This window comes from Capricornis sumatraensis, chromosome 2, assembly GCF_032405125.1.
Source record: "Capricornis sumatraensis isolate serow.1 chromosome 2, serow.2, whole genome shotgun sequence".
Classification (NCBI taxonomy): Eukaryota; Metazoa; Chordata; class Mammalia; order Artiodactyla; family Bovidae; genus Capricornis; species Capricornis sumatraensis.
In genome coordinates, this window is record NC_091070.1 from 82,876,824 (window position 1) to 82,892,908 (window position 16,085).

General features: G+C 35.9%; 1 protein-coding gene across 2 annotated transcripts in view; it reads right to left on the minus strand.

Annotated features, from left to right (window-relative positions):
* The window catches only part of LRRC49 (leucine rich repeat containing 49), a 155,654-nt gene that overhangs the window by 19,537 nt on the left and 120,032 nt on the right, over positions 1 to 16,085 (minus strand). For both annotated transcript variants that reach the window (XM_068965868.1, XM_068965867.1), the window contains exons 12-13: positions 2,218 to 2,455; positions 178 to 363 (exon numbers count right to left, since the gene is read on the minus strand). In XM_068965868.1, the coding sequence (XP_068821969.1) occupies positions 178 to 363; positions 2,218 to 2,455 (424 nt within the window). The remainder of the gene's footprint in view (positions 1 to 177; positions 364 to 2,217; positions 2,456 to 16,085) is intronic.

The window sequence follows — 16,085 nt, forward strand, 5'->3', positions numbered from 1 at the left end:
GAAGTTTTTAGACAAATATTTTTAGCTTTTCAACATTTTAAATGTGACGATTTAAAAAAAAAATTATTTCTCAAAAGTTCGATCATGATTTTATACATAAATTCCTGGATATTTTTATGATTATTTCCCTTTAAAAGGAACATTTCAATTCTATAGTTGACTTAGTGTTTAGCTTACCTCTGTTCCATTTATTTTCTGCATATTAAAATGGCTCAGCCTAAACAGGACATAATATTTCCAGAGTGTAAAACCGACAACTGGATTTCCTTGAGGATCAATTGTCAACTGGTCAACTCGACGGAGCTGTGCTAGTGCATTAAATTGCTGCAGCATTACAAGATTTGTTTCCTTGAATTTAAGGTGCTACAATAATAAACAAAAAAAGGGGTGAATATTGACTCTAATCATCTTAAAATGTTACCATTAAAGCTTCACTATCATTCCCCAAATAAGTGTAAATTTTAGGGTTAACTAATATGTTTTCATTAAACAAACTAAATGTATTAAACTTAAATACCTTTAATCTACCTAATAAAAAATTATTGATAGAATATATTAAGCCACCCAATATTGAATTCAAAGTGATTTCCATTCTGGAAAGGACATCCACCTATCTATTAAATAACTATATTTCTAAAAAATTATATAAATATATAATAATTCAGACTCTTCCAGATAATACAATGATTTTATATGTTTTACATGGAGATTAAATCTATAGAGGAAAAACCAGAAGTAAAATTTTCAGAACTTTACAAATACAGGGCTCACAGTACTTCTGAGAAGAACTAGTTAACCATTATTACTTTTATCTTGCTAATTACTATGTACGCTACTTAAACTGGCTATCAGAGAACAAAATACCAACATTGAAATGCTAATAGAAATGTTCTGTCTGTGAATTTGGATGATCTTTTCTAAACACACTGTCTCCACTACTATCCTTTTTATTAGAGAGGAAAATATAACAAAAGAACAAAATACATTATAAAAGGGTTGGTGACGAGGAAACCAGAATTGAAAGGGACTCATGTACCCCAGTGTTCATCGCAGCAATGTTTACAATAGCCAGGACATGGAAGCAACCTAGATGTCCATTGGCAGACGAATGGATAAGAAAACTGTGGTACATATACACAATGGAATATTACTTAGCTATTAAAAAGAATGCATTTGAGTCAGTTCTAATGAGGTGGATGAAACTGGAGCCTATTATACAGAGTGAAGTAAGTCAGAAAGTAAAACACCAATACAGTATATTAACACATATATATGGAATTTAGAAAGATGGTAACAATTACCTTATATGCGAGATAGCAAAAGAGACACAGATGTAAAGAACAGACTTTTGGACTCTGTGGGAGAAGGTGAGGGTGGGATGATTTGAGAGAATAACACTTAAACATGTATATTACCATATGTGAAATAGATCACCAGTCTAGGTTCAATGCATGAGACAGGGTGCTCAGGGCTGGTGCACTGGGATGACCCTGAGGGATGGGATGGGGAGGAAGTTGTGAGGGGGCTTCAGGATGGGGAACACATGTACGCTCATGGCTGATTCACGTCAATGTGTGGCAAAAACCACTACAATATTGTGGTTTTTTACAATATTTAGCCTTCAATTAAAATAAATAAATTTTTAAAAAAGCGTTGGTGAGGGAAATCACTAGCTAATTGAGAAAAACACAATGATAATAAAAACTCAAGAAAGAACTCAGAAATCACAGCTTTCACAAATTCATACTAATAATTAATATAATAATACCATAACTGGAAAAGGCAAATTTCTCAAAGTAACTTTAATGAGCTATTAAAATGATTTTAAATGTTGTTAGGGGACTACTATAAAAATTATATGTGAGTATACTTGTCCTGTTAATACCAGGTATAGTAAATGAATTTATAATAGAGAGTTAGGTGAGGTCCTGTTGAAAGTTTCCCAAAGTAGAAGCATGTCACTTGACTAAAATTACATTGGTCCTTCATACTCCATAAGGAAGCATTTTCTAGAGAGAAAATTTCCAATATTAATAGAAGACTGCAAGGCCATTTATGAGTACTAATTTAAATATCAGATTAAGAAATTCAACATAAGAACTTAGTCTCCCTGCCAGATAGAAACAGCATAAATAAAAGTTAAAATAGGTCTTTGGCCTGTATATACAAGTCATGACTGAGAAGAATTCAAATATACAACAAAAAGGAAATGCTTACCAGAGAATTAGGAAACTTAATCTTCAATTTGGGAAGCACTTGGACTATTTCATCAAATTCTATGAATGTGAAGGACACTGTTGTCACCATTCCTGCTGTTTGCATGCTCCAGTTCCGATCCAGACACTCCAGTGCTCCTGAGCCATACAGGGAAAGCGTGTCTCCATCCACTTCAACAAGGTGTGTGTCTGTGACAGATAGATCCTGTAATCCACTGGTGAGTCCTGAGTCCAGAGACCTGGGAAACCCATCATATAATCTTAATGAAAGTTTTATCATGCAAAGTAAATAACAGATTATAAAGATTTACATCCATTTCTTTTTATTTCAATAATTAAACCCAGAGTACCAAAGACTAATTTTCAATAGTACATCTGCAAGCTTGATGGACATGAGTCTGAGTGAACTCCGGGAGTTGGTGATGGACAGGGAGGCCTGGCATGCTGCAATTCATGGGGTCGCAAAGAGTTGGACACGACTGAGCGACTGAACTGAACTGAAGCTTTATATTCTTCTATAGTCATATACTTTAATTTAAAAAGAGGCACATGTGAACAAAAAATTACTACTTTTAAACCCAAATTATTTATACTGATGGAAGATAGTTGATATTCTATTTAGTTTTAAAATAATACATTTAAGATAACCAAGAAGGACTTACTGTATAGCACATGGAATTCTGCTCAGTGTTATGTGGCGGCCTGGATGGGACGGGAGCTTGGGAGAGAATGGATACATGTATATGTATGGCTGAGTCCCTTCACTGATCACCTGAAACTATCACATTGTTAACTGGCTAAACCCCAATACAAAATAAAAAGGTTTTAAAAAAAGAAAAAATAAAACAATCCATTTACTATAGCATAGATACTTTTGCATGTCAAAACAAGTAAGTTTGCCTACTCTGGAAAGTATTCCACTGTCTGACTGAAAAAAACTGCATTTTACAGAATAATATTTCTATAGTAAGAACAATATAATATAAAACTATGTTTATAAAATACTTGGGAATTCACATACTAACTGCTAACAATAGTTTCTCTCTCAGAAGCTGGACTAAGGGGTAACTTTGACTCCACATTTTTAAATAGTTCAATGTGTTTGAAAATATGCAAGTGTAAATATATTACAGTTATAGGCAGCAAATCAATGAAGACTTCCTCCCCGTATTGAAATAAGAAATGATAAAAAATCCAGTACATACACATGCAAAATAACTTCACATACTCTAGTGACTATGATAACTGTTAATATTTTCAAAGTTAGAGCCACGCTTCTGTAAAAGGTTACCTAAATGAATGCTCTTGAAAAAGAAAAGAAATAGCTTCAGTTCAGTCGCTCAGTTGTGTCTGACTCTTTGCGACCCCATGGACTGTAGCATGCCAGGCCTTCCTGTCCATCACCAACTTCCAGAGCTTGCTCAAACTCATGTCCATTGAGTTGGTAATGTCATCCAACCATCTCATTCTCTGTTGTGCCGTTCTCCTGCCTTCAATCTTTTCTAGCATCAGGGTCTGTTCCAATGAGTCAGTTCTTTGCATCAGGTCACCAAAGTATTGGAGTTTCAGCTTCAGCATCAGTCCTTCCAATGAATATTCAGGACTGATTTCCTTTAGGATGGACTGGTTGGATCTCCTTGCAGTCCAAGGGACTCTCAAGAGTCTTCTCCAACACCACAGTTCAAAAGTATCAATTCTTAGGTGCTCAGCTTTCTTTATAGTCCAACTCTCACATCCATACACAACTACTGGAAAAACCATAGCTGCTTGATCCAACTCAAATTTTCTGCTTCATGAATACAGACATAACTATTTGTTACTCAATCTTGAAACTCAAATAATGCTTTGTTTTCATTATGGAATTTTACCTTTAGATAGTTTTTATTTGCCCTTACTAACATATTAATGTTTTGCCTTCCTTTGGACTCCAACAGAATTTTGTATACTCCTCTGATACACCACTTCTCATATTCAATCATAATTATGGGTTTACAATTTTGGCTTTATTTTTTTCATCTTTGGAGGGGCTAGAATCTATTAATGGGCTTTTCACAATATAAATGACTGCATTATTAAAGATCTTCAGAAGTTTTATAATGCTGGTGTTGTGAGTAAGACTGACAAACCATCACCTTGCCGGTTTATCATGCTTTACTAGATTTCCATGTACTTACTCCATAGGCACCACTTAACATGTAACATATTTGTTAACACAGTAAGAAGTTGGGTAATAACATCCATCAACTCTGTGAATGTGTGACCAAGAAAATATAAAAAGGATTGATTTCTGCCAGGCTAGTGCTCATGGCAATGATGATTATACAGTAATAATCAAATATTTAGTGAGTAATGGTGTGTGAATAATCTTAGATGAAAATCCTATAAAGGTAATGGCTGATAATAGAACAAAAATAAGGTGAGAATTAAGAGTCCCTTATATTGTGGTTTGTGTGATAACTTTTGTGTTGAGCTATGTAGAGCAGGTGGAGCTAGTGATAAACAGTCTGCCTGCCAATGCTGGAGACACGGGTTCGATCCCTGGGTTTGGAAGATCCCCTGGAGTAGGAAATGGCACCCCATTCCTTCTTGCCTAGAAAATTCCACGGGCAGAGGAGCCTGGTGGGCTATAGTCCATAGGATGGCAAACAGCTGGGCAAGACTGAGCGACTGAGTGTACACACAACCCATAGAACATATAATCATTTCTAGAATAGGATAAAGGAGTTACATTTCAGTACCACTAAAATAAAGATGGCTTTATGAAAAGAACACAGCACTGGCCATACTGTACTACAGTTGCTTGTCTCTCCTACTGAATAATGTGATCCTTGAGGGTTCAAACTCTGTCACGTTCACTATAGTATATCAGCACCTAGCACAGCTCCTAGCACATGTTGTAAGTATTTCTTCAAAGAATTAATGAATAAGACAATTATGAATTTTCTTAGGAGTATCTACTGAACTTCAAAAGGGTGTTCTAATCATCAACTGTGGTTTGAACAAAGGGGCAGAGTCGGTGATACAGACACAGGCTAAGGGGTTAGGAAGATGGTTCTCACAGGTGAGGCAAACACAAATAATGAAAAAGTAAAGTCAAGGCAAAAAAAAAAGTTTGCTAGTTAATGTAATGATGCCTGATGGCCACGATACTCAGCAAAAGAAGTTGAATCATAGCTATGAGAAGTTGTGTTGTTTTACATCGTCTGTATGAACATGTCTTGTTTACCTTTTTTCCTTATGATATAATAGCCAGGACATGGAAGCAACCTAGATATCCATCAGCAGATGAATGGATAAGAAAGCTGTGGTACATATACACAATGGAGTATTACTCAGCCATTAAAAAGAATACATTTGAATCAGTTCTAATGAGGTGGATGAAACTGGAGCCGATTATACAGAGTGAAGTAAGCCAGAAAGAAAAACACCAATACAGTATACTAATGCATATATATGGGATTTAGAAAGATGGTAACAATAACCCTGTATGCGAGACAACAAAAGAGACACTGATGTATAGAACAGTATTTCAGACTCTGTGGGAGAGGGCGAGGGGGGGGATGATTTGGGAGAATGGCATTGAAACATGTATAATACCATATAAGAAACGAATTGCCAGTTTAGGTTCGATGCAGGATACAGGATGCTTAGGGCTGGTGCACTGGGATGACCCAGAGAGATGGTATGGGGAGGGAGGTGGGAAGGGGGTTCAGGATTGGGAACACATGTATACCCGTGGCAGATTCATGTTGATGTACAGCAAAACCAATACAATATTGTTAAGTAAAAAAAAATAATAATAAAATAAAATAAAATATTAAAAAATAAACTTCAAAATAAAATGCCTTTATTAGAAAACGGTTATTTTCTTTAAAAGTTTTTCAGTAAACTGTTAAGAAAATAAGTGAAATAATAAATAAGCTTAGCCTCAGCAAAACAGTTTTACAGTTCCAAAACAAAGCAGAATTAATTTCCAACTGTTGTAGACTTCATATGGACATTCAGTAAAAACAAATGGCAAGTTTGCTGGGCTGTTGCTAGGAAACAAAGCACCTATTAAATAGGTCTTACAGGACCAAACTTTTTTCAGTTATTTTCTTTTTTTTCCCCTCGATTAAAAAGAAGGAGCTTTATTTTTTTAATTATTTATTTTAATTGGAGGCTAATTACTTTACAATATTGTAGTGTTTTCTGCCATACATTGACATGAATCAGCCATGGGCATACATGTGTTCCCCATCCTGAAGCCCCCTCCCAACTTCCTCCCCATCCCATCCCTCAGGGTTATCCCAGGGCACCAGCCCTGAGCATCCTGTCTCATGCATCAAACCTGGACTGGTGATCTGTTTCACATATGATAATATACATGTTTTGATGCTATTCTCTCAAATCATCCCACTCTTGGCTTCTCCCACAGAGTCCAAAAGACTGTACTTTACATCTATGTCTCTTTTGATGTCTCACATATAGGGTCATTGTTACCATCTTTCTAAATTCCATATATATGTGTTGCTGCTGCTGCTGCTGCTAAGTTGCTTCAGTCATGTCCAATTCTGTGTGACCCCATAGATGGCAGCCCATGAGGCTCCCCCGTCCCTGAGATTCTCCAGGCAAGGACACTGGAGTGGGTTGCCATTTCCTTCTCCAATGCATGAAAGTGAAAAGTGAAAGTGAAGTTGCTCAGTCGTGTCCAACTCTTAGCGACCCCATAGACTGCGGCCCACCAGGCTCCTCCGTCCATGGGATTTTCCAGGCAAGAGTGCTGGAGTGGAGTGCCATTGCCTTCTCCAATATATGTGTTAGTATACTGTATTGGTATTTTTCTTTCTGACTTCACTCTGTGTAATAGGCTCCAGTTTCATCCACCTCATTAGAACTGATTCAAATGTATTCTTTTTAATAGCTGAGTAATATTCCATTATGTATATGTACAACTTTCTTATCCATTTGTCTGCTGATGAACATCTAGGTTGCTTCCATGTCCTACCTATTGTAAACAGTGCTGCTATGAACATTGGGGTACACGTGTCTCTTTCAATTATGGTTTCCTCAGTGTGTATGCTCAGCAGTGGGATTGCTGGGTCATATGGCAGATCTGTTTTCAGTTTTTTAAAGGAATCTCCACACTGTTCTCCATAGTGGCTGTAAAAGTCATTTGCATTCCCATCAACAGTGTAAGAGGGTTCCCTTTTTTCCACACCCTCTCCAGCATTTATTGTTTGTACATTTTTCGATAGCACCCATTCTGACTGGCATGAGATGGTACCTCATTGTGGTTTTGATTTGTATTTCTCTGATAATGAGTGATGCTGAGCATCTTTTCATGTGTTTGTTAGCCATCTGTATGTCTTCTTTGGAGAAATGTCTGTTTAGTTCTTTGGCCCATTTTTTGATTGGGTCGTTTATTTTTCTGGAATTGAGCTGCAGGAGCTGCTTGTATATTTTTGAGATTAATTCTTTCAGTCAGTTGCTTCATTTGCTATTATTTTCTCCCATTCTGAAGGCTGTCTTTTCACCTTGCTTATAGATTCCTTCATTGTGCAAAAGCTTTTTTTTTTTAATTTTTTTTTTTTTGTGTGCAAAAGCTTTTAAGTTTAATTAGGTCCCATTTGTTTATTTTTGCTTTTATTTCCATTACTCTGGGAGGTGGGTCATAGAGGATCCTGCTGTGACTTATGTCAGAGAGTGTTTTGCCTATGTTTTCCTCTAGGAGTTTTATAGTTTCTGGTCTTACGTTTAGATCTTTAATTCATTTTGAGTTTATTTTTGTGTATGGTGTTAGAAAGTGTTCTCGTTTCATTCTTTTACAAGTGGTTGACCAGTTTTCCCAGCACCACTTGTTAAAGAGATTGCCTTTTCTTCATTGTATATTCTTGCCTCCTTTGTCAAAGGACACCTATAAAGTGTTCACAGGTGCATGGATTTATCTCTGGGCTTTCTATTTTGTTCCATTGATCTATATTTCTGTCTTTGTGCCAGTACCATACTGTCTTGATGAAAGGAGCTTTGTAGTATAGTCTGAAGTCAGGCAGGTTGAGTCCTCCAGTTCCATTCTTCTTTCTCAAGATTGCTTTGGCTATTTGAGGTTTTTTATATTTCCACACAAATAGTGAAATTATTTGTTCTAGTTCTCTGAAAAAACAGTTGGTAGCTTGATAGGGATTGCACTGAATCTACAGATTGCTTTGGGTAGTATACTCATTTTCACTATATTGATTCTTCCAATCCATGAACATGGTGTATTTCTCCATCTATTTGTGTCCTCTTTGATTCCTTTTATCAGTGTTTTATAGTTTTCTATATATAGGTCTTTTGCTTCTTTAGGTAGCTTTATTCCCAAGTATTTTATTCTTTTCGTTGCAATGGTGAATGGAATTGTTTCCTTAATTTCTCTTTCTGTTTTCTCATTGTTAGTGTATAGGAATGCAAGGGATTCCTGTGTGTTAATTTTATATCCTGCAACTTTACTATATTCATTGATTAGCTCTAGTAATTTTCTGGTGGAGTCTTTAGGGGTTTTTATTTAGAGCATCATGTCATTTGCAAACAGTGAGAGTTTTACTTCTTCTTTTCCAATCTGGACTCCTTTTATTTCTTTTTCTTCTCTAATTGCTGTGGCTAAAACTCCCAGAACTATGTTGAATAGTAGTGGTGAGAGTGGGCACCCTTGTCTTGTTCCTAACTTTAGGGGAAATGCTTTCAATTTTTCACCATTGAGGATAACGTTTGCTGTGGGTTTATCATATATGGCTTTTATTATGTTGAGGTATGTTCCTTCTATTCCTGCTTTCTGGGGGGTTTTTATCATAAATGGATGTTGAGTTTTATCAAAGGCCTTCTCTGCATCTATTGAGATAATAATATGGCTTTTATCTTTCAATTTGTTAATGTGGTGTATCATACTGATTGATTTGCAAATATTGAAGAATGCTTGCATCCCTGGGATAAAGCCCACTTGGTCATGATGTATGATCTTTTTAATATGTTGTTGGATTCTGTCTGCTAGAATTTTGGTAAGGATTTTTGTATCTATGTTCATCAGTGATATTGGCCTGAGTTTTCTTTTTTGTGGCATATTTGTCTGGTTTTGGTATTAGGGTGATGGTGGCCTCATAGAAAGAGTTTGGAAGTTTATCTTCCTCTGCAATTTTCTGGAAGAGTTTCAGTAGGGTAGGTGTTAGCTCTTCTCTACACTTTTGGTAGAATTCAGCTGTGAGGCAATCTGGTCCTGGGCTTTTGTTTGCTGGAAGATTTCTGATTACAGTTTTGATTTCCATGCTTGTGATGGGTCTGTTAAGATTTTATATTTCTTCTTGGTTCAGTTTCAGAAAGTTATACTTTTCTAAGAATTTGTCCATTTCTTCCAAGTTGTCCATTTTATTGGCATATAGTTGCTGATAGTAGTCTCTTATGATCTTTGTATTTCTGTGTTGTCTGTTGTGACTTTCTCATTTTCATTTCTAATTTTGTTGATTTGATTCTTCTCCCTTTTTTCCATGATGAGTCTAGCTAATGGTTTGTCTATTTTATTTATCTTCTCTAAAAACCAGCTTTTAGCTTTGTTGATTTTTGCTATGGTCTCCTTTGTTTCTTTTTCATTTATTTCTGACCTAATTCTTCTGATGTCTTTCCTTCTACTAACCCTGGGATGCTTAATTTCTTCTTTTTCTAGTTGCTTTACGTGTAGAGTTAGGTTATTTATTTGATTTTTTTCTTGTTTCTTGAGGTAAGCTTATATTGCTATGAACCTTCCCCTTAGCACTGCTTTTTTTTTTTAATTTTAATTTTTACTTTATTTTACTTTACAATACTGTATTGGTTTTGCCATACATTGACATGAATCCACCACGGGTGCACATGCATTCCCAACCATGAACCCCCTTCCCACCTCCCTCCCCATAACATCTCTCTGGGTCATCACCGTGCACCAAGCATGCTGTATCCTGCATCGGACATAGACTGGCGATTCGATTCTTACATGATAGTATACCTGTTACAATGCCATTCTACCAAATCATTCCACCCTCTCTCTCTCCCTCTGAGTCCAAAAGTCCGTTATACACATCTGTGTCTTTCTTGCTGTCTTGCATACAGGGTCGTCATTGCCATCTTTCTAAATTCCATATATATGTGTTAGTATACTGTATTGGTGTTTTTCTTTCTGGCTTACTTCACTCTGTATAATCGGCTCCAGTTTCATCCATCTCATCAGAACTGATTCAAATGAATTCTTTTTAACGGCTGAGTAATACTCCATTGTGTACATGTACCAAAGCTTTCTTATCCATTCATCTGCTGATGGACATCTAGGTTGTTTCCATGTCCTGGCTATTATAAACAGTGCTGCGATGAACATTGGGGTACATGTGTCTCTTTCAGTTCTGGTTTCCTCGGTGTGTATGCCCAGCAGTGGGATTTCTGGGTCATAAGGCAGTTCTATTTGCAATTTTTTAAGGAATCTCCACACTGTTCTCCATAGTGGCTGTACTAGTTTGCATTCCCACCAACAGTGTAGGAGGGTTCCCTTTTCTCCACACCCTCTCCAGCATTAATTGCTTGCAGATTTTTGGATCGCAGCCATTCTGACTGGTGTGAAGTGGTACCTCATTGTGGTTTTGATTTGCATTTCTCTAATAATGAGTGATGTTGAGCATCTTTTCATGTGTTTGTTAGCCATCCGTATGTCTTCTTTGGAGAAATGTCTATTTAGTTCTTTGGCCCATTTTTTGATTGGGTCATTTATTTTTCTGGAATTGAGCTGCATAAGTTGCTTGTAAATTTTTGAGATTAGTTGTTTGTCAGTTGCTTCATTTGCTATTATTTTCTCCCATTCAGAAGGCTGTCTTTTCACCTTGCTTATATTTTCCTTTGTTGTGCAGAAGCTTTTAATTTTAATTAGATCCCATTTGTTTATTTTTGCTTTTATTTCCAGAATTCTGGGAGGTGGATCATAGAGGATCCTGCTGTGATTTATGTCAGAGAGTGTTTTGCCTATGTTCTCCTCTAGGAGTTTTATAGTTTCTGGTCTTACATTTAGATCTTTAATCCATTTTGAGTTTATTTTTTGTGCGGTGTTAGAAAGTGATCTAGTTTCATTCTTTTACAAGTGGTTGACCAGTTTTCCCAGCACCACTTGTTAAAGAGATTGTCTTTACTCCATTGTATATTCTTGCCTCCTTTGTCAAAGATAAGGTGTCCATATGTGTGTGGATTTATCTCTGGGCTTTCTATTTTATTCCATTGATCTATATTTCTGTCTTTGTGCCAGTACCATACTGTCTTGATGACTGTGGCTTTGTAGTAGAGCCTGAAGTCAGGCAAGTTGATTCCTCCAGTTCCATTCTTCTTTCTCAAGATTGCTTTGGCTATTTGAGGTTTTTTGTATTTCCATACAAATCTTGAAATTATTTGTTCTAGTTCTGTGAAAAATATGGCTGGTAGCTTGATAGGGATTGTACTGAATTTGTAAATTGCTTTGGGTAGTATACTCATTTTCACTATATTGATTCTTCCAATCCATGAACATGGTATATTTCTCCATCTATTAGTGTCCTCTTTGATTTCTTTCATCAGTGTTTTATAGTTTTCTATATATAGGTCTTTAGTTTCTTTAGGTAGATATATTCCTAAGTATTTTATTCTTTTCATTGCAATGGTGAATGGAATTGTTTCCTTAATTTCTTTTTCTATCCCTTAGCACTGCTTTTACTGAATCTCACAGGTTTTGGGTTGTTGTGTTTTCATTTTCATTTGTTTCTATGCATATTTTGATTTCTTTCTTGATTTCTTCTGTGATTTGTTGGTTATTCAGAAGCATGTTGTTTAGCCTCCATATATTTGTATTTCTAATAGTTTTTTTCCTGTAGTTAACATCTAATCTTACTGCACTGTGATCAGAAAAGATGCTTTTCTGAATTTACCAAGGCTAGATTTATGGCCCAGGATGTGATCTGTCCTGGAGAAGGTCCATGTGCACTTGAGAAAAAGGTGAAATTCGTTGTTTTGGGGTGAAATGTCCTATAGATATCAATTAGGTCTAACTGGTCCATTGTATCATTTAAAGTTTGTGTCTCCTTGCTAATTTTCTGTTTAGTTGATCTATCCATAGGTGAGTGTGGTATTAAAGTCTCCAACTATTATTGCGTTACTGTTAATTTCCCCTTTCATACTTGTTAGCATTTGCCTTACATATTGCAGTGCTCCTGTGTTGGGTGCATATTTATTTATAATTGTTATATTTTCTTCTTGGATTGATCCTTTGATCATTATGTTTCAGTTATTTTCTGAATGAGGCTCAAGGTCAGCCTCAAGCTCTGGCCAATAGGAAATAGAGGAAGCTGTTCCTCTGGCAAAGTGTGCTCTGATGTCCATAAAAAAAATAATTCAGGAAGTTTTCTCCCATGTTCATATGTTGGGCATTGTCCTTCCAGTTTTTCTTGTATGCCTAACAGATATGTCCATATCTTTTTAGTCAAACATACATACATATTATTTCTTTTGCTCTATCATTCATTTATTGGCCAAACATTTGCTAAAAGTTCACTGTATACAGGGCACTGTCCTAAGAATTCTGTTACAGGCAACCAGCTCATCTGCATTGAAAAAGTCAATCAGAACAGAAATCATGGGCAAGATTTTTGATATATGAAAACTTTCTTCACTTTTATTGACTTATGGTCCCAGAAAAATAACTGCTCAAATAATACTCTGTAATTAAATTAATAAGCAAATGGGTATAATTTCTAAAGACCTCAACCCCATTAAACAAGTAGGTTAATCTGGAGAGGTATTGTGTCAGGTATTGTGGTAGACACTGGGGATATAAAGATAATAGTTACTTATCCTTAAGGAGCTCCCATTCTATGAGGGTGGAAAGCAAGATAAACATATACATTTATCCAAATATAATAGGCTTATTATCACACAATGAATATTTAAGCAATATGTTACATAAATGCAGAGGAAGAATGACTAATTCTGCTAGTGCAGAGAAGTCAGGTTTCAGAAGGAGGTAGTACTGATATTTGAACTAGTCCTTGAAAGATAAACAGTAGAATTTTATCAGAAGTAGAAGGAAGAAGCATACTTTATGTAAGAAAAACAGAATGAAGGCACAGAAGCCTAATTATAACATACTCAGTTAAAAACAATTTCAATATGGATGGAACACTGAAATTAAGAATTAAACACTAAAATACATAGGGGAGTAGAAGCTGAAGCTGAAGTCAAAAAAATCAGATTTTATCCCATAAGTTTGAGAAGCAGAAAAAGATTTTTAAATGAAAACATAACAGAACCATATCCAATGCAAGTTTTTAAGTATCTCCAGTGTGCCATGCATGGAGCTAGGTTCTGTGGCTGGGAATAAATAGATGAATAAAATATGTTCCCTGCTCTCAAGGACCTACTTGAGACAGATAAGTTGGTCAATTCTGTGGATGAGGTAGGTAGCAAGGAGAGACTGAATGGAAGGAGGTTAGTAGGAAGACTAGTGCAATAGTGTCAGCTAGATTATATAACAAAAAAGAAAGCATCAGGCAGTGGAAGAGGCATTGGCAAGAAAATAAGATAGTGCTTAGTTCAAATCCTAGATTTGCCAGAATAAATAGATGACTTTGAGAGCAAGCTGCTGAATTTCTTTGTAGTTTCAGTTTCCTTGTAGGTAAAGTATCATAATACATAGTTTTTCAGAGTTGTTATTAAGACTAGAAGTAATATTCTAAACATGGTGGTGGTGGTTTAGTCGCCAAGTCAGGTCTGACTCTTGTGACCCCACGGACTGTAGCCCACCAGGCTCCTTTGTGCATGGGATTTCCCAGGCCAAAATACTGGAGTGGGTTGCCATTTCCTTCTCCAGGGGAACTTCCTGACCCAGGGATCAATTCTAAACCATACTTAACGCTTACTTCAATAGATTTTAATGATGATTACTAATAAAAGAACACAGATATACCAGATATTTAAGAGATTATAAAAGTAGGACTTAGTGACTGTGGGGAAGGAATGACAGGGAGGATTCAAAAGGTTTAGAGTAGGTGATGAAGTCAACCTGGCCTAGGTTTTACCCCTGTCAAGGCTAAATTCATGCTTTAAGAAATGTGGTATTCCTCTACAGAGGATCCATGCTTTATAATTTGTTTTTCCATGAAGTACAATACATTTCAATGTATATTTCCCAATTCAAGTACTATTTATATAACAGTAAGGCAGTCTGCCATCAAATAGGAATTCTGTTAAAGATTTTTAGAAGTTAATTCCAAGTGTTCATTAATCCAACTCAACCTTTATATAAGAATGAATCAGAAAAATATTCTATGCCTTCCTGATTAGTAAAGGACTCTAAGACTAGATGATTAACTTAATACAATAAAGTAATAAGTCCCAGAAAGGCGGGCTAAATGGAGAATATACTCTTAAATGCCTAAGTGGAGAGAAAAGACAATATTTCAGAGGATTACAGTTAAAAAAAAAAACTTTATGCATTCTATAACAAGCTAGAATAGCAAGACTTAAAATATTTCGGAAGATTCTTTTCCCAATGAATAAGTGGTGCTGATTCCTATAATAATGTATTTTATGAATTTCTATTACAACATTCATAGGTGTGGAAATTCGTTTTATGCATTATATTTTATTATAGTAGTGTTAGCTAAAATACCACACTGTTCATAGACAGGAAATGACCGAAAATAAACCAGCTTCACTGTATGCATCCAATGTAAGCAAAGAAAACATTACACCACGTACTTTCCCATTTCTGGCAGGGGAAAGAAACCTGTAATCTGTCATTTTACTATAGAGCTGTCCCAAGTACAGTGAACAGTGAAATCATTAATGGGATATACCACAGTTTTACAGAATTTCTTCCCTTTATGTGACTATAATTTCTTCATGGACACTTATTTCCAGGCGTTTAGTTACACACCCATAAGCCAAAGGTCAGAGACATTATAACACAAGAATTAGCCACTTTTTTGGCATTATGAAATACTAAAGACCATAAATGGGACTGTTAAAAATGGAAAATCTCATGAAGCATTAAAAAGCAAATTGGAACCCTAAGGAAAAGACTCTGTGGGCCCTCTGACTTTCTACCTTCAGATAGAGCCAGGCTTGTATCATTCCTGAAAGATGAAATTTAATTATATTTTTAAAGACTTACAGAGAATGTAGTAATAAAACTTCTAATACTTAAAATGTTTCACTTTGTGCTTTCACATAAAATAGTTGATAGAATTAGCATGTGTTTGAAACCTCTCCCTCCAAGACCCCATTAAGGTAATTAAAAGGTTATAAACTCACAATAGCAACAAGTAAAGAGGACGGGGGGGAGACAATCTTTAGCAAGAAGTTTCAGCAAGCTTCTGGAAGCTGGAAGGTGAAGAATTTTGTGTGAGGAAGGACAAAGGAAACCATAGCTTTGAATATGAAGTGGGGACAAGAACAAAAATGTCAGCCAAGATGCCCAAACTTTGGAAAGAAATGAACAGAGATATGATGGAAGATGGGAGTGAGAAGTGAGACTAACACAGGGAGGGGCATTAATTGAAGATCTGCAAGGACCCTACTACTTCCTTCTTCTACTGCCAATAAAACAGGCAGAGGGACATTGCAGTTGATTTGGAAAAGGAAAGAATATTCAACAAATAACACTGGGGCAACTGGTTATTCCTATAGGGAAAAACAAAGAAATTCAACCCAACCTCAAACTTACAAATCAATTTCAGATGTAATAAAGACTAAAACATGATAGGCCATATTTTAACCTTTAGGAAGACAAAATGGGAGAATATTTTTATAATCTCAGTGTAGTAAAAAAAAATTTTTTTTTACCCTTAAACACAATTCAAATGGGCAAACGATAGAAGA